At 39.2% G+C, this 20,091-nt stretch overlaps 1 protein-coding gene across 1 annotated transcript in view; it reads left to right on the top strand.

Moving 5' to 3' along the window:
• cacna1fb (calcium channel, voltage-dependent, L type, alpha 1F subunit) overlaps nucleotides 1-20,091 on the top strand; it is a 71,916-nt gene that overhangs the window by 31,210 nt on the left and 20,615 nt on the right. The window contains exons 11-22 of the mRNA XM_055012631.1: nucleotides 128-202; nucleotides 6,967-7,048; nucleotides 7,172-7,198; nucleotides 7,272-7,432; nucleotides 8,963-9,188; nucleotides 10,349-10,556; nucleotides 10,630-10,750; nucleotides 11,949-12,024; nucleotides 12,102-12,159; nucleotides 12,781-12,841; nucleotides 13,495-13,597; nucleotides 16,500-16,629. Coding sequence (XP_054868606.1) covers nucleotides 128-202; nucleotides 6,967-7,048; nucleotides 7,172-7,198; nucleotides 7,272-7,432; nucleotides 8,963-9,188; nucleotides 10,349-10,556; nucleotides 10,630-10,750; nucleotides 11,949-12,024; nucleotides 12,102-12,159; nucleotides 12,781-12,841; nucleotides 13,495-13,597; nucleotides 16,500-16,629 — 1,328 coding nt within the window. The remainder of the gene's footprint in view (nucleotides 1-127; nucleotides 203-6,966; nucleotides 7,049-7,171; nucleotides 7,199-7,271; nucleotides 7,433-8,962; nucleotides 9,189-10,348; nucleotides 10,557-10,629; nucleotides 10,751-11,948; nucleotides 12,025-12,101; nucleotides 12,160-12,780; nucleotides 12,842-13,494; nucleotides 13,598-16,499; nucleotides 16,630-20,091) is intronic.

Below are 20,091 nucleotides of genomic sequence, written 5' to 3' on the forward strand. Positions count from 1 at the left end.
GAGAAACAGCGACTGACAACGACCTGAACTCGACTGAGGAGGCCTCTGGGATGAATCTCCCTCCAGAACCATGAACAGAACCGGCTGGTTCTGCTGGAGGTTCTACAGACTTCATGCTCTGTTCCAGGTCCGTCTTTAGGAGATCTGTCGGACAAGAAGAGAGGAAAGTTTGGATGGTTCAGTCACTCCAACGAAACTCATGGTGAGAACTTCCTGTTTGTTTATTTCACTGTAAAAGATGTAACCAGGATCCAGAGTGAATTATCAGGAAACAGAAACACATCCAGTGATTGTTTCTGGGATTCTACACTGTTCACACTAGGATACATCCCATAATACTGATGATCACACTAGGATACATCCCATAATACTGATGATCACTGTTCCAAAAGGTTCTGTGACATTCTGGATGAGTTGAGGTACGTTGGATAATTTAGAAATATTTTTTGGACATCTTTCATGAGATTTTGAACCTTTTTTAGTCATTTTGGGTGATTTTTAACTAATTAAAGGAAGGTTTTGAATCATTTAAACAGGCTGTTTTGAGTAGTTTTGTAAATGCTTTGGGGCTTTTGGATGAATTATGAGGCATTTGGACTATTTTTGAGTGATTTTGGACAAACTGACACAGTAAAATGAAGAGAAACCAGATTTAGACTGTGGCACCTGAAGTGGATGTTAAAATTACCTGGAAATTAAATGGATCATTTTTAAGTGACCGTGGACACATTTTTTGGTTAAAATTGACCTTATTTCAGACAGAATTTTTGTCATTTTAGTCAAATTTTGAAGTATTCTGGACAATTTTTGTCTCTTTGGAAAAGTTTTCAGATATTTTGAATAAAATGTAAACCACTACAAAGCCTTGTGGGTTATTTTCAGATGAGCATTTTCATTTTGGGAAAGTTTTGCACAATTTTCAAGTGAGTGTGGAGACTTTTCTTCAGCATTTTGGTTGAACTCATTGGAACTAGTTTGAGCTCATTAGGAAAAATTTTGAATAATTTTGGAAAAGGTTTTTCCATTTTATCCATTTTTTTTAGTCTTTCAGGACCATTTACACTCATTTTGGTGAAATTCTGAGTCAGTTTATTACATTTTCTGAGTAATTTTGACCTTTTCTTTCATTTTTGAACAGCATTGAGGATATGTTTCAGGTATTTTGGACAATTTTGTAGTCATTTCGGGCAACTAGTAGTTGTTTCTTGACTAGACTAGAAAAATGATGCTGATTAGAAACCAGATTTAGTGACCAGAAGCTGTTCTGTTCACTTAAACTTCACTAATTAGCTGATGTAAAACTGATCTGATGTCAGTTTTTACCAGAACTCAGATGTGTTTTTCCTCCTAAATGTCATGGTTCTATCTGCTGGACTGATGAAGCTCTGAGGATCAGAAATGATGGAAAAAGTCCATTAAAAAGTGAGAAATCTGGACCCACCTCTATGGACTTCAAGGACCTGGAATGTTCTAAGTGAGACTAAACTTAAAGACTGGAAGCAGGAAAGGAGAACGTCCCCTGGAGAAAGTTGTAGAGTAGATCTACTGACAACTGGAGAAAGTTCTAGAGTAGACCTACTGACAACTGGAGAAAGTTCTAAAGTAGACCTATCGACACCTGGAGAAAGTTCTAGAGTAGACCTACCGACAACTGCAACTGGAGAAAGTTCTAGAGTAGACCTACTGACTACTGGAGAAAGTTCTAGAGTAGACCTACCGACAACTGGAGAAAGTTCTAGAGTAGACCTATCGACACCTGGAGAAAGTTCTAGAGTAGACCTACCGACAACTGGAGAAAGTTCTAGAGTAGACCTACTGACAACTGGAGAAAGTTCTAGAGTAGCTCTACCGACAACTGGAGAAAGTTCTAGAGTAGACCTACCGACAACTGGAGAAAGTTTTAGAGTAGACCTACTGACACTTGGAGAAAGTTCTAGAGTAGACCTACTGACAACTGGAGAAAGTTCTAAAGTAGACCTACCGACAACTGGAGAAAGTTCTAGAGTAGACCTATCGACACCTGGAGAAAGTTCTAGAGTAGGCCTACCGACAACTGAAGAAAGTTCTAGAGTAGACCTACCAACTACTGGAGAAAGTTCTAGAGTAGACCTACCGACAACTGGAGAAAGTTTTAGAGTAGACCTACTGACACTTGGAGAAAGTTCTAGAGTAGACCTACTGACAACTGGAGAAAGTTCTAAAGTAGACCTACCGACAACTGGAGAAAGTTCTAGAGTAGACCTATCGACACCTGGAGAAAGTTCTAGAGTAGACCTACCGACAACTGAAGAAAGTTCTAGAGTAGACCTACCAACTACTGGAGAAAGTTCTAGAGTAGACCTACCGACAACTGGAGAAAGTTCTAGAATAGATCTACCGACAACTGGAGAAAGTTCTAGAGTAGACCTACCGACAACTGGAGAAAGTTTTAGAGTAGACCTACTGACACTTGGAGAAAGTTCTAGAGTAGACCTACCGACAACTGGAGAAAGTTCTAGAGTAGACCTACCGACAACTTTAGAAAGTTCTTGAGTAGATCTACCGACAACTGGAGAAACTTCTAGAGTAGACCTACCGACAACTGGAGAAAGTTTTAGAGTAGACCTACCGACAACTGGAATGATCACTGATTAATATCTGTTATCTTGTTTTTTAAGCCTGAACTTAAACAGGAATACAAATACAACAATGTTCAGGTTCATGGGGACTTTTTCTGCAGAAATTCTAACTATTTCCTGGTGAAATGGTGGAAAAGGTCCATAAAAAGTGATAAATCTGAACCCATCTCTATGGACTTCAAGGACCTGGAACTCTGGAAATATTCCCAGTCTGAAGGTAGAACTCTGATCATTGGTAAAGTTACTGCAAATGAAGAACCAGATGTTCTGAGTAGGTATGGTTGATGATCTGACAGATTTTTTGTGGAATAATCCTAAAAACAGCTGGATAACATCCCTGTATATAATGTTTCAGGGACTTTTTTGTGCCTTTCAGGAGGCTGAGTCCCTAAACTGTGAACAGATTAATGTCTTGAACACCCATTTCTAATCTATTCAGTTTATACGAGTCTCTGTGAAACCCAGTTTCAGCAGCAGGTGTTTGATTGGATCCTTCAGTCTAAATGTAGAGACTCGACCGTCCCTGCAGAGTATCTGGGTCTGTGTGTCCTCGTATTTCTGACCCTGTTTCTAATCTGATTTACTCTCTGAGCCTCAGAGTCGAGTCGCTGGCATTGAGCAGAGATCACAAAAAATAAAACCACATTTCACCAGAGCTCTAAACACCATCCAACCACCCATCCACAATCACAGAGAGATAAACAGTCGATACAGCAACAGGATATATGGCAACTTAACACTGAGCTGATGGTTGGAGTGTTTCAGGAGACTTATAACTAGATATCATCAGTGTGCAGCAACAAAAGCAGATGAATTCAAAGAAAACATGAAAAAATGTTGTTTTTCAGCCCTGAGTTTTGTCTGCAGGTCTTCCTCTCAGGCAGCACATCTAAAGTCTTTAAGAAACCTGAGATTACAGAAACGTAGAAATTAAACATGTATCTGCTGTCCTATCCGTAATATTTATGTATTTATTTAATGTCTGTCGTGAAATTCATCAGCCTGATGTGCACATTGTTCCTATGTTTGGCTGAAAGTTGATGTTTTGTTGACCAGTTTTCTAAACGACTGATGCTGTTTCCTCTGAATTCTCAGAATAGTGTTTGTTCTAAATGTGGTGACAACTACATAAAATATGGAGAACAAATATGGACACTACAGTGATTTCACTCTTTACCTGTTTGCTATAGCGCCACCTAGTGTTGCAGGATTCCTCGGTGGCACTGAAGCATCATAAAAAAATGTGTTTCACAAAAGTTAAAAATTGAAGAAAATTTAGGAGATATGGCCAGTGAAAAAAAGTTACATAATGATACAGTAATTCCACAGAAACTAAAACAGTTGTTATGTAGTTGTTAGTTTTACACCTTGCAGTTGATGAGTTTTTAGCCAAAATGTAAAGAAAACACCGAATTTCCATAAGTGGCCACATGGTGGTGCTGTAGTTGATGTTTGGTTTAAATTGGATAACAAAGATGGACATAGTGAAATGTAAAAACTAGGGCTGGGACCTTAACGCGTTAATTTCGATTAATTAATTAATTACAGCAAAAATAACGCGTTAAACATATTAACGCAATTAGTTGCAACCTCCTCAGTTCCCTCATTTCTGCCACACCAGTAACTCTGATGAACACTCCAGCCCAGTAGGTGGCAGTAATGAACCTGAAGTCTGTTTGTAGCCACGAAGAAGAAGCACAGGAAGCACTGAGTGAAGTCAGGCTCTGGTGAACAGTGAAGGAAGATGAGATTGAGCTTGTTGGACAGAAAGTTTCCTTTTAAAAATCTTCCTGATGGCAGCTTGGATAAAAGCCTGGTTGTGTGTAAATTGTACAACAAAGAGTTTTCTGATCACTGCGTCACTTCAAGCCAACGGTATCACCTCAATGTAAAACATGTTGCTGTTAGCACCAGAGCTAACGTTAGCTACGAGTCATGCTAACGGCTAACGGTGTAGCCATCCCATAATAGACCACTTTTCTACACAGTGCTTGAGTTTACAAAAAGTCTTAAAATGTTGAATAAAATCGCTATAATTGCACTTAGATTTACAGTAATCTGTGAATGTAGCAGCCAGATGAAAAATGCAGATAAATAGAAATGAAACATTTTTGTGGTTTAAGTTTTTATTCCGGGATGCACAGTGGTGTAGTGGTTAGCACTTTCACCTTGCAGCGAGAAGATCCCTGGTTTGCGTCCCGGCTTTCCCGGGATCTTTCTGCATGGAGTTTGCATGTTCTCCCTGTGCATGCGTGGGTTTTCTCCAGGTACTCCGGCTTCCTCCCACAGTCCAAAAATATGCTGAGGTTAATTGATCATTCTAAATTGCCCGTAGGTGTGAATGTGAGAGTGATTGTTTGTCTCTGTATGTAGCCCTGTGACAGACTGGTGACCTGTCTAGGGTGTCCCCTGCCTTCACCTGAGTCAGCTGGGATAGACTCCAGCCCCCCCCCATGACCTTAGTGAGGATTAAGCAGTGTATAGATAATGGATGGATGGATGGAAGTTTTTATTCCGTCAAGGCTCTGCCTCCTTGGAGGAGGAATAACCTAAACAACACAAATATCTCTTTTAATAACTTAATTATAAACTTTTTGTTTGTACAAAAATTACATAAATAAAAATTGATATTCCTATAAAAAGAACCATCAAAATTCCACCATTTATCAGACCCAGAAAAGATGAAAACAGAATGAATCTCTGGATTTTCAACTTACTGCAGCTCCTTGAACTACTTATGCTGATTTTATGTGCCATACAGTGGAAAAAACAACTAAATTCAGGCTTTAAGTCATTGAAATCACTTTTTTCTATATGTCCCATTTTCCTTTTTTAAAATAAATTTTAAATTATAAACATGTATATGTCTATTCATCGATTCAACTGTCAACCACAATTTTATTTAAATTGAAAAACTTCACTTATTGTGTCAAATATTGCTATTTACAAAACTGCAATTAATTGCGATTAATTAATTACAAAGCCTGTAATTTATTAGATTAAATTTTTTAATCGCATCCCACCACTAGTAAAAACTAAATACAGACAAAAGTAACAGTGCAGTACCACTGAGTGCCACTAGGCTCCATAAAACTCCCATAGAGTCCCCTTCAAAACCAACATAAAATATAAGTCACTGCATTTTTTCTACAAGTCATTGTGATTTTATTTATTAAATTTAAATAGAAAACCTGTATTCTCTAGTAGTATTAGAGGGTAAATGTAGTACTAGAGGGTAAATGTAGTATTAGAGGGTAAATGTAGTACTAGAGGGTAAATGTAGTATTAGAGGGTAAATGTAGTACTAGAGGGTAAATGTAGTATTAGAGGGTAAATGTAGTATTAGATGGTAGGATGTACTGTAGTAAACCTGTATTTTCTCCATGATGTCAGTAGATCAGCTGTAGTTCCTGGTTGTTCCACCAGGTGGAGCCACTTCCTGTTTAATCCTGTAGAGACCAGAGGAGGCGTCACTCAGACTACAGTTCATGTTAAAGCAGAGAGCATTGTGAGAGTTTAGCAGCTACGGGCACCATGACAAAGACTTCTGTGGTTGTTAATGACCTCTAACCAGAGTTCACATATTCAAAATGAGCTGAATCATGCCCACCCCAGCAGAACATACAACCATGCTGATATAAGAAATAACATCATCAGCATATTGAATGATCTTTACAAGAATAATGTTCCTGATTATCAGCTATGAAAACTTAGTATGAACATCTGGAAAGTGTCCAGAAAAACTGCAACTTTGACATCTTGAAACTTAGACAAAAAACAAAAGGATCTGAAACCACCACAAGGAGACACAAAAAACACAAAACTACCACAAAGAGACACAAAACAACCACAAAGAGACACAGACACAAAACAACCACAAAGAGACACAAAATCACCACAAAAACACACAAAATTACCCCCCCAAAAACACTCAAAACAGCCCCAAAGAAAAATCAAACCACACACCTGAAAAACCTAAAGTTTAAAACCTTGGAAGAATCCAGACAAACTGTTGAGCTTCTTGAAACTTTGACATAAACAAAGAATCAGGCTGAGGTTTGTACCCATACCACCAGTTAAAGAACACATCGATGAGGCTCACCTGGTTAAACAGGATTGATTCTGAACCTTGGATTGATGTTTTCATGTTTTTACCCCTCAGTAAAGGCTGAAAATGCCCCCAAAAGACCCTGAAACTAAAAGAAAACATGTCAGTTTGGATCATCCCAACCATAAATCCTGTTCTTTACTGTTTAACACTCACCAGTCGGTGGTTTTATCATCACCTGTACGTACGGTTTGTGGTAGCTTCACATGTTCATGGCTGTTTCTGTCTTCTGTCCATCAGCGAGTCTTCCTGCCAGTGAAACAGCGTCTGAAAACACCGAGAACATCGATGAGGAACACACCAACTGCTGCCAGGCCTGCTGGTAACACACACTGTTATTACTCTGTGTTTGATGCAGGTAGATGTCAGTTTTATCAGCACAGCGCCCCCCTCTGGTCACACACTAGAGCTGCTGCAGTGACCTAAACTGTGTTTTTTGTTTCAGTGCTCGGATGATGAAGATCGGCTGCTGGTGAGTTCGCTGACCGTCAAGTTTTCAGATCTCTCGCCTCCTTTGCTTTGCTGATTCTGTTTTTCCGTTCCAGTCGGACGCTGCGACGCTGGAATCGAGTCTGTCGGAGAACGTGTCGCACCGCCGTCAAGTCGGTGACCTTCTATTGGCTGGTCCTGCTGCTCGTCTTCCTCAACACCTCCCTAAGCGCCTCCGAGCACTACAATCAACCTGATTGGCTGACACAAGTGCAGGGTAACGACAGGCTCCTCCCACTCCTCCCTGTGCAGCTTATGGGTTTTTAGCTTCACTGTGGCTCGTTTTTAAAGTCCTGCAGCTCTGTGGAACCAGAACACCATGAAGGAAAGAGAACTCAGAGACGTCTTCTGTCAGGAGGAACCGAATAAAAGAAAACATTCAAAATGTGGAACAAAACTATGAAAATATGACACAAAGACACAATTGTGGGAAAATGCTGGACATCTGGATGACAGGTTTATTCAATTTTTTAAAAATAGCAACCAAAATATGACAAAGTGATCACAAAAATATGTAAAGAAAACAAAATGTGACACGAAATGACAACCACAGAGACAAAGAATAATCTCCAAAAAGACACAAATCAACCAAAATGTAACATAAAACGATGAATCTGTGACACAAAGCGATCACAAAAAGACTTAAAACAAAAATGTAACACAAAATGACCGAAATGTGGAAGAATGATCACAGAAAGATGCAAAATAACCCTAGTACAAAACAAAATAACCAAAATGTTATACAAAGTGTCCAAATTAAGACACAAAACAATCACAAAGACATAAAACATCCAAAATGTGAAACGAAACTATCAAAATACGACACAAAGACACAACTGTTGGAAAATGTTGGACATCTGGATGACAGATTTATTCCATTTTTGTAAAATATCAACCAAAATATGACAAAGTGATCACAAAAAGATGTGAAGAAAACAAAATGTGACACGAAATGACAAAAATGTGACGCAAAATGACCACAGAAAGATAAAAAAAACAACCACAAAGAAACAAAAAACAACAGACAAAAGACATAAATTAACCAAAATGTGACACAAAATGATGAAACTGTAACGCAAAGGGATCACAAAAAGACGTAAAACAACAAAAATATAATGCAAAATGTGGAAAAAATGATGACAAAAAGATGCAAAATAACCAAAACGTGACATAAATTGACCACAGAAAGATGTAAATAAAAATCAGTGATACCAGTTTAGTTTGTGTTGTTGTAAAATAATCAGCCAGGAGCTGCTCAGAGATCAGATTAAAGAAAACAAACAGCTGTCAAATCAGCAGATGTCAGATCAATTTAGTTACATGTTGTTGTGTGTCTGTTGTGTTCCAGACATAGGCAACAAGGTGCTGCTGAAGATGTACAGTCTGGTTGTGTTGTTGTGTTATTGTTGTGTTATTACTGTGTTATTGTTGTGTTACTGTTGTGTTATTACTGTGTTATTGTTGTGCTATTACTTGTTATTACTGTGTTATTATTGTGTTGTTGTTGTGTATCCAGACATAGCCAACAAGGTTCTGCTGTCCCTGTTCACGGTGGAGATGTTGCTGAAGATGTACAGTCTGGTTGTGTTATTGTTGTGTTATTGTTGTGTATCCAGACATAGCCAACAAGGTGCTGCTGTCCCTGTTCACGGTGGAGATGCTGCTGAAGATGTAGTCTGGTTGTGTTACTGTTGTGTTATTGTTGTGTTATTACTGTGTTATTGTTGTGTTATTGTTGTGTATCCAGACATAGCCAACAAGGTGCTGCTGTCCCTGTTCACGGTGGAGATGCTGCTGAAGATGTACAGTCTGGGTCTGGCTCACTACTTCGTGGCCTTCTTCAACCGCTTCGACTGCTTCGTGGTCTGTGGAGGAATCATGGAGACCATCCTGGTGGAGATGGACATCATGCCTCCTCTGGGGATCTCAGTGCTGCGCTGTGTCCGGCTGCTGCGCATCTTCAAGGTCACACGGTACGACAACACACACACAACAACAACACAATAACACAATAAACATTATAAACACAATAACATAACAACACAATAAACACACACACGGTCGGAGAACACACAGACTCATAAAAACAGTAAACACGATAACACACACAGACACACACACACTCGATACATTCAAACAACCGACCACACAAAACCCACAAAAACTCACAAATAAACACACATACCAATACACAAAGCACCTGCACACATAAACACACAAAATCAGACACAAAGGCATGTACAAATACACAAACACACACACATGTAAACACAAACATGAACAACTAAACAAACACATGCACACACTAAAACACACAATCTAAAGCTACGTGTCCACTAGATGTGATTTCCCTGCATGTCAACGCGCCGCATGTGAAAATCGTCTGCATGGTGACAAGTATTTCTGAAAGCATTTGAGGCAAGAAGTAAGCTGATGTGAAACGCACAACAACCGGACCAGCATGCGACATGCAGTGTGTTTCCCCGGAGCTCATTTGCATAAAGTAGACTCGACTTCTACTTTATGCAAATTTGATGCATCACGAAACTTTCCTCAAACGTCTGAACTAGCCGTCGGTGAACTAAAACCTGGACAGATTCAGCTGCTGCACAGATTATTTCTGCCTTAAATGATTTCAGGAATACTTTTCGCTGACGTGTTTTCGAAATAAACGGAAAATAAACGGAAAGTTTGCGGCTCATCTGTCGGACCATCAAGCTGAAGCGCCTTCATGTGACCTTTAGTGTCCCGCTAGTGACCGCCCACCATGTGGATGATTTTCAGATGAGGTGAAAAACACATCTAGTGGACACACACACGCAAACACACACAACAAATTCAACCATACACAATCACACATGCTAACAAACACGCAAATACACACATACAAATACACAAACATACGAAAACATAAACAAACAAGATAGAAATGCATATATACAAACACACACACCATCAAAACACACAGAAATAAACACAAACACACACAACAAATTCAACCATACACAATCACACATGCTAACAAACACACAAACACAAACTCAGAAATAAACAAACACCTAAACAAACCTATAAAGTCATATATACACAAACATCAGTCCGTGTCCTGATGATGTCACTGTGTCCTGCGCAGCCATTGGACGGCTCTGTCCAACCTGGTGGCGTCGCTGCTGAACTCCATGAAGTCGATCGCCTCGCTGCTGCTGCTGCTCTTCCTCTTCCTCATCATCTTCGCTCTGCTCGGGATGCAGCTGTTCGGGGGGAAGTTCAACTTCGATGAGACGCAGACCAAACGCAGCACCTTCGACGCCTTCCCGCAGGCGCTGCTCACCTGCTTCCAGGTAAGACACGCCCTCTCTGATGTCACAGCGAGCTGGAGGAAGGGGCGTGTTCTGATGATGTCGCTGTGTTCAGATCCTGACAGGTGAGGACTGGAACGTGGTCATGTATGACGGCATCATGGCGTACGGCGGCCCCGTGTTCCCAGGGATGATCGTCTGCGTTTACTTCGTCATCCTCTTCATCTGCGGTAACTGTATCCATGGCGACCACATTTTAATTGGCTAAGACAGAGGTGGTTTCTTTCCTGAATGACACTGAAAGTGAAACCAGATATCATTTAGTTTGAGATAAACTGATATTCTGTTCAAACAACATGCGTGTTCATTTTTAAACTAAAGCATGTGTCGCCCCCTGGTGGCTGGTTGCAGTACTGGTTATAAGCCCCGCCCCCTCTATTTGAGCCTATAGATTAGTCAAACTGTCACGTTAGCTTCGTCTTATCATGCTAGAAACCACAGAGACACTAAACAGCCACAAAGACACAAAATTTACAGCAAAGACTCACAAGATGACCACAAACCAGATGCATACACACCAAATTTACCACAGACACACAAAATGACTACAAAATGACACAAAGCAGATGCAGACACACAAAATGTCCACAAAGACACACAAAATTACCACAGAGACACAAAATGACCAAAAAATTACATAAAGCAGACACAAAGACACACAAAATTACCAAAAATAAACACAAAATGACACAAAACAGATGCAAAGACACACAAAATGACGACAAAGTGACACAAAACAGACGCAAAGACACACAAAACGACCATAAATAAGCACAAAATGATCTCAAAGAGAGATAAAATGACACAAAATAACCACAAGGAGACACAAAATGTTCACAAAATGACACAAAATAGATGCAAAGATACACAAAATGGCTGCATAGACACACAAAATGACCACAGAGACACAGAACAGATGCACAAAATGACCACAAAATTAGACAAAACAGCCAAAAAGACACAGAAAGCTACTACAAAAAGACACAAAATTAACACAAATAAATCAAAGCCACAAGAAGTTGCTAAACACCCAAAACAAGCCTGAAAATACACACTTCAATAAAACATGTCCAGACATCCTGAAAATGTCCAGAAAGTGCTGCACTTGATGAAACTTTGTTGGAGGAGTTCCTCAAGGAACCATCCTGGGTCCTCATGAGATTCAATTTTGCAACCAGCATCACCGTTTGGACACGGTCCAAACTAATAAATCAACCTCAAATACATTTTTCTGTCATTTTAGCTTCTTATCACACTAACGTTTCCTCCTATGTTTCTGATCAGGTTGTTATTGATTAGTTATTGCTAACAGCCCTCATAGAAATGTCATTAGTAATCCCAAATCTACGTAATAACGTCCTGAACGAGGCTCAGACATCCTGCTGAACGTCTTCTTGGCTATCGCCGTGGACAACCTGGCTGGAGGAGACGGAGACGACAAGAAGAAAGAGTGAGTGATGGAGGGAGGAGACATAAATTAAACCGCAGGAGTGTTTGTTTTCTAACTGTCTTCTGTTGCTTCTGCAGGCAGAAGAATGAAGGAGGTGAAGAGGAGGGGGCCGAGGAAGGAGCAGAAGAAGTTAAGGTCAGTATAGACATCTGAAATCTGTGTGGAGATGGTTGGTTCAGGACACACAAACCCACAACAAAGAGACAACATAGAGACACAAAACAACTACAACACCACCACAAAGGCACATAAAACCACCACAATAAGACACAAAACAATCACCAAGTGGTGCAAAATTATTAAAAAGTAACAAAATATGATCACAGAGACAGAAAACAACCACAAAGACACACAAAACCACAACAAAGAGACCACAAAGTGGCACTAAGCCACCACAGAGACACAAAGAGATGTAAAACTACCTCAAAGAGACACTGAAGAACCACAAAAAGGCACAAAATGACCACAACAAAACAGACAACGACCACAAAGAGACACAAAATAACCACAAAGATACACAAAAGGACCATAAAGAGACACAAAACGCCCATAAAGAGACACAAAACGACCACAAAAAGATACAAAATGACCACAAATAGACACAAAACGACTACAAAGACACAAAAACACAAAAAACTGTGACAAAGAAACGCAAAGTAACCACAAAAACACACAAAATGACCATGAAAAGACACAGCAGATGCAAAGACACAAAAAGACCACAAAGAAACACCAACCTGCCATTTTTCTCTGCAGGTGGACATGGATGAAGACACCGAGTACGAGGAGGAGGAGGAGCTTCCTGAAGGAGACGACGGTCAGTCGGGTTTATTCCTCTCTGATGATTAATAAAATCTGAAAACACAGAAACCAGTTGATCAGCTTCAGGTTGTTTTTAGCAGAATGTATCCTGAATGAGATGTAAAAGTTCTTCTGCCTGTTTGGTTTTAGAATCTTTATGTTCATGAAAATAAAATTACAGAGCAGAACAGTATTTAGTGTGATATTCTGACATTTAATCAACTCAAGTTTATTTGTTTTAAAAATGTCCAAATGACTCCATCAATCAGAGCTAGAAGCTGTGAAAGCAGAAAGAAACATCAGAATTTTTCCCACAGTCCTTAAACCAACCATCTGTGAAGTTTTCTAAATCAAAATCATCATGTTATGACAATCCCCTAATTTTTACATGTTTAGTTTTTAAAAAATCACCAAAAATACAGTGTTTGCTCTAACAAGATTCTGTAAAGAACTAAAAATTCTGAGCTGTGACCAACAGTCAGCTGACGAAAAATAAATAAGGCAGTGTTAACAGAAATCTTTTTCATATCTTGTTTTTGTTGTTTTTTATCACTGTGGGCTCATTTTTCACTGCGCCATAAAGTCCTGTAATAAAACAAGTGAACATTTCCACTGAACGATCAAAATCCAGGTGATTTTCTTCCTTCTTTACCGGCTTTCTTCCTTCAGATGGAGGAGTCCAGTTAAAGATGGCCGACCTCGCTCCTCCCAAAGAGAAGGTTCTTCCCATCCCAGAAGGCAGCGCTTTCTTCTGCCTCAGCAAGACCAACCCGTGAGTTTATCCAATCAGACGCCAGATTCTACAAAAACCCGTCTGCCAGAGTAGACATCTGAAATCTGTGTGGAGACGATCGGTTCAGGACGCACAAAGACACAAAAACAGCACAAAGAGACGCAAAATAATTACAAAGCAACAAAATATGACCACAAAGAGATGGAAAACAACCACAGAGACTCAATATGATCTCAAAGAGACACAAAACACACAAAACAACCACAAAGAGACACAAAACTGTCACAAAGACACAAAACAGCCATAAAGAGACACAAAACTGTCACAAAGACACAAAACAGCCATAAAGAGACACAAAACTGTCACAAAGACACAAAACAACCACAAAAAGACAGAAAACAACCACAAAGAGACACAAAACTGTCACAAAGACACAAAACAAGCACAAAAAGACAGAAAACAACCACAAAGAGACATAAAACTGTCACAAGGAGACACAAAACGACCACAAAGAGACACAAAACGACCACAAAGACACAAAACGACCACAAAGACACAAAACAACCACAAAGAGACAGAAAATGACCACAGAGACACAAGACGATAACAAATAGAAACAAAACAACCACAAAGAGACTCCAAACTCTGACAAGGAGACACAAAACGACCACAAAGAGATGGAAGACAATAACAAAGAGACACAAAACTGTCACAAGGAGACACAAAACAACCGCAAAGAGACACAACAAATGACACCTGACCTGAGACCTTTTAATGCTATAAAACATTCCAGAAACTGTGTTCAAACCCAAACAAAACAATAATCACTGATCAGTTGCTGCTGTTTGTTTTATTTCACTGATTCATTAAAGCTTCCTGGACCAAACACAGCATCAATTTATTTCAATTTTTTTAAAAATGTAACTACTTTTTTTTCATTATTACCATAATCTCATAGTTTTTATATGTTTTGTTCAATTACTGCTAATATCAAGTAAAATCACAGAAAAAAAGTAATTAATTTACATTTTTATGGTAAATGCTAAATAATATCCACATCAAAAAATGTTATTTTTCATAGTAATTCTTTCAAATAAAAATAAGAATATTTTTATAGTTTAAGATGAGCAAAAACAAATGTTATTTTACATTTTAGAAAAGAAATTAAAGTTGGATGTAGCTGTGAAATAAAAGGAGGCTGGACTGTAAATAATGTCCACAGCCAGAATAAACATTTTTACAAATATTAATTCATTCTTTCACAACATTTGATTTGAAATTTACACTATTTTTAGTGTACTAAAATTAGCAAAGGATAAAGTTATTATACAGATATTTAAAATTACATATTAAAATGTGAAATTTTAGCCCTCGTGTCGTCCTGCGGCTCAAATTGACCCGTTTTAAAGTTTGAAAATGTGGAGAAAAAAATATATTTTCACAGTGAAACTTCTGATGTCCACATTTTTAACATTTTTGGGAAATTTTCTGAACATTTTTTGTTCCAATCTAGTGAAATTTGCTGGTTTTTGGTAATTTTTTTGTGAGCATTCTTAAAGTTTTACTGATATATCTGTAATCACTTTAGATATCTTTAGGATTTTTTTAAAAAGATTTTTTACTCATTTTCTGAAAATATTTACAAGAATTTTCTTGCCGAATTTGGGGGATTTTTAAAAATAAAACTTTTAAGGGAAACTTTTAATGAATTGTTGGAATTTTCTTACTGAAGGTTTTGCAAATTTTCTGGAATTTGGGGAATTTTTTGCTGAATTTTTGGATTTTTTTCAGACAAGGAAACAATATTTTTTGGTGCCTGTAAATGAGGACAGCAGGAGGGTTAATGCAATAATATAAAATTAGATATTAAAATATCTAATTTGTCTTTCTGCTTAACAGCCAAATTTTCCCTCAGAGATTAATAAAATATTTCTATTCTATTCTATTCTATTCTATTCTATTCTATTCTATTCTATTCTATTCTATTCTATTCTATAATCAAATCTCTCATGTTCTCATGATGTTATTTTAATGTTTCACAGATGTTTTATTTCTCCATGACTGTATAATCTGCTTTTAGTTCTGTTCTCTCTACATACTGTAGATAATTAACTGTTTATGCTCTGAATTAGAAACACTGCCTGCAGTTCAGCCGAGAAGTTGCTGAATTTTTGCAATGTGTCTGCTGGTCTGAGCCATAGACTGTATAATAAAGATGGACACAGCACCTGGCTCCAAAAATAAAGCCTACCAGGAAGTGTCAACAAAACAATATCACACCGTCCACTAGGACTGACTCCAAAAAGCTCCTTAGACCCCAATTCTTCACGGGAGAAACTAAAATTTGATAGACTGCTTTTCTACGGCTCAGGATTTTTTTCGTTAGCGGTTATGGTCAAAACAAGATATCAGGAGGCCGATCTTAAAATAAATCAATATTGAATTTTTTACAGAGCGTTAAAGTTTTGCCGAGCCAGGGGGCGGGACTACTTGATAGACAGTCTGGTCTGGAATGATTGGCAGGTCCTATGGAGGAGGCAGCAGAGATTCGGCTCTCCTCCTTTGGATTAATTCTGATATAATAACTGCTGGTTTATTTATCGGTGGAGCAGCAGAACCTTTTCCACAGACAGTTTTTCCAAAAATCCAAGATGGCAACCAGGAAGTAGGCTTCATTTTCTCAGTGCAGAAACCAATGGGTGACGTCACGGTAGCTACGTCCATCTTTATATGCAGTCTATGGTCTGAGCTGAGTCACTGGACATGCAATAGATGCATCCAGGAGAGCAGAAGTTTTAGGTTTTGACAGAATTTAGTTTGTGCAAGTTGTTTATTTTTGGTAATTATTTAAAAAATTAGGTCTAGTTGTGTAGTTACTTATTTCTGTTGTCGTCTCTGAGTTTGTTGTTGTTTATTGTTTGTTTTTTTGTTTGTGTCGCAGCATCCGTGTGGCCTGTCACACTCTGATCCACCACCACATCTTCACCAACCTCATCCTCGTCTTCATCATCCTCAGCAGCTGCTCGCTGGCCGCCGAGGATCCAATCAGAGCGCACTCCTTCAGGAACAACGTGAGTGGGGCCGCCGATTGGTCGGTGGGCCGGGAGGGGGCGGAGTTTGGAGAGATTACACATCAGAAGTGGGTCAGTGACTAACCGGGTTAAAGAGGAAACACACATATGGAGGCAGAAAACCACCGTTTACTGTCCTAAACTCAATGGATACACACTACTACACACTACTACACACTAACACACACAGTACTACTACATATATACATATATACACACACTAACACACATATGGAGGCAGAAAACCACCGTTTACTGTCCTAAACTCAATGGATACACACTACTACACACTACTACACACTACTACACACTAACACACACTACTACACAGTACTACACACTAACACACACAGTACTACTACATATATACATATATACACACACTAACACACATATGGAGGCAGAAAACCACCGTTTACTGTCCTAAACTCAATGGATACACACTACTACACACACTAACACACACTACTACTACATATACACACTACTACACACTACTACACACATATGGAGACAGAAAACCACCATTTACTGTCCCAAAGTCACTGTATGCTCACTACTACACACCACTACACACACAAACATACACTAACTCACACTAACACGCAGTACTACATATATACACACTACTACACACAGTATTACTACATATACACACTACTACACACACAAACATACACTAACTCACACTAACACACAGTATTACTACATATATACTAGGGCTGGGCGATATGGCCTAAAAAAAAAATCTCCGATTTTTTCCCAAAAAATCCCGATTCACGATTTATCCGTTTCTTTTTTCCCCCTACCTAATCTCCTCACGCTGGAGTCCAGTCTACTTAATGCAAATGAGCTACAGCCCTCTGCAGGTAAACACACCTGATCGCAGCTGGAAATGCGCTGCATGTAGCATGCTGGTCCGGTTGCGGTGCGTTTCCAGCTGTGATCAGGTGTGTTTACCTGGAGAGGGCTGCAGCTCATTTGCATAAAGTAGACTGACCTACTTTATGCAAATTGGATGCAGCGTGCAGAGATTCCACACATCGTGAAACTGTCCTCAAACTTCTAAACTAGGTGTCAGTGACCTAAAACGAGGACAGATTTAGCTGCTGCAGATTATTTCTCGCTTCAAATGCTTTCAGAAATACTTTTCACTGACGTGTTTTTTGAAATAAAAGGGAAAGTTTGCGGCCGAGCCGCTGTGTTTATCTGACTTGTCTGCAGGACTGTCCAGCTGAAAGCTCGGTCATGTGACCACGTAGCGGCCTGCTGTTGGTCAGTGCTGTCATGTGACCATGTTGTGGTTCGCTAGTGACCACCTGCCGTGTGATTTTCAGATGTGGTGCGTTGCCGTGCGGGAAAATAGCATCTAGTGGAGACATACTTTTAGATCTGCGCCGCTCGCCGCCATGTTGTTTGTGTATCAAGTGTGGGGGGGAGGGGGGAGCACTCTGAACTACGGGAGCCCAGCGGGAAGGCGTTGGTGGCGGATGTTGATGAGAAAATCGATTTTCATTAAAACAAATCGACATTAAGTACAAACTCGAATTAATCGATAAAATCAATTTATCGCCCAGCCCTAATATATACACACTACTACACACAGTACTACTACATATACACACTACTACACACAGTATTACTACATATACACACTACTACACACAGTATTACTACATATACACACTACTACACACAGTATTACTACATATACACACTACTACACACAGTACTACTACATATACACACTACTACACACAGTATTACTACATATATACACTATTACACACAGTACTACTACATATACACACTACTACACACAGTATTACTACATATACACACTACTACACACAGTATTACTACATATACACACTACTACACACAGTACTACTACATATACACACTACTACACACAGTATTACTACATATATACACTATTACACACACTACTACTACATATACACACTACTACACACAGTATTACTACATATACACACTACTACACACAGTATTACTACATATACACACTACTACACACAGTACTACTACATATACACACTACTACACACAGTATTACTACATATACACACTACTACACACAGTATTACTACATATACACACTACTACACACAGTATTATTACATACACACACTACTACAGAGTATCACACTGACAGCAGCTGTCCTCAGACCAGATCTATTAACCAGCTGAGGACAGACGTGATGCTAACTCTGCTCTCTGCTAAACTCAACTTTTAATTAAAACATCATTTTAAACGTCTGCTGCTGCTTTTACTCTCACAAAGGTTCAAATCTCCTCGTTCTATCAAGCGTTTTGTTTTTATTTTAGACTGAAGATGAAATGATGCTCGTTTGTCTCTGGTGTTTCGCTACGTTCTTTAGCTCCCGTATGAGATTCATTACAAACCTTTACTTAAACTCTGAGCTACATTAGTGTAGCCTCCATACTTCCTGTTTTAGACAGGAAACATCCTCATTAGCTGTTAAATTAGCTATCTCTGTTCAAAAGCCATCAGCTGGGATGTTAGCTCAAACGCTGAAATGCTGAAATGCAAAAGTGCAGTTACTGTGCTAGCAGTGGCTCTGTTTGTTAGCAGGTCACCTGTGCTAGTTTGGTCCAGTATTGAAATACTTAAAGCACACTGTCTCTTTTTATTAGCCATCCCCTGTCCTAGTGAGTTTCAATGCTGACCTGCTCAAAGCAGGCTTGGCTACGCTAACAGTAGCTCTGGTTGTTAGCTGTTGCCTATGCTAGCTAGCTCCATTTCTAAGTTCCTAAAAAAAACTGTTTGTCTGTGCTCACATTGGCTTTGTTTATTAGCCATCAGCTGTGCTAGTTTGATCCAAGGCTAAAATGCTAAAAGTGTATTTAGTTTTTTACCTGCCACCTAAGCTAGTTGGCTGCAATGCTGAAAGTGCACTTGGCTATGCTAACAGTGCCTCTGTTTGTTACTTATCACATGAGCTAGTTGGCTCCAATGTTGAAATGCTGAAATTGTGCTTGGTTATGCTAACTGTAGCTGTGTATGTTAACCGTCACCTATGCTAGTTAGCTCCATTTCTAAAATCCTAAAAAATGCATGGCTGTGCTGGCATTGGCTCTGCTTGTTAGCCATCACTCCTGCTAGATAGATCCTATGCTGAAATGCTAATGAGGTATTTAGTTATGCTAGCAGTAGCTCTCTTTGTTAGCTGTCGCCTATGCTAGATAGCTCCAATGCTGACATACTGAAAGTGTGATTGGCTATACTAGCAGTGCTTCTGTTTATTAGCTGACACCTAAGCTAGCTGTCTCCAGTGCTGAAAGGTTCAAAGCACACTTGACTATGCTAGCAGTGGCTCTGTTTGTTAGCCATCACCTGTGTTATATAGTTCCAATATTGAAATGCAAGAAGTGCACTTGACTGTGCTAGCAGAGTAGAGGTAGCCTTTGCTTAGCTCT

Source organism: Amphiprion ocellaris, chromosome 8 (assembly GCF_022539595.1).
Source record: "Amphiprion ocellaris isolate individual 3 ecotype Okinawa chromosome 8, ASM2253959v1, whole genome shotgun sequence".
NCBI lineage: Eukaryota > Metazoa > Chordata > Actinopteri > Pomacentridae > Amphiprion > Amphiprion ocellaris.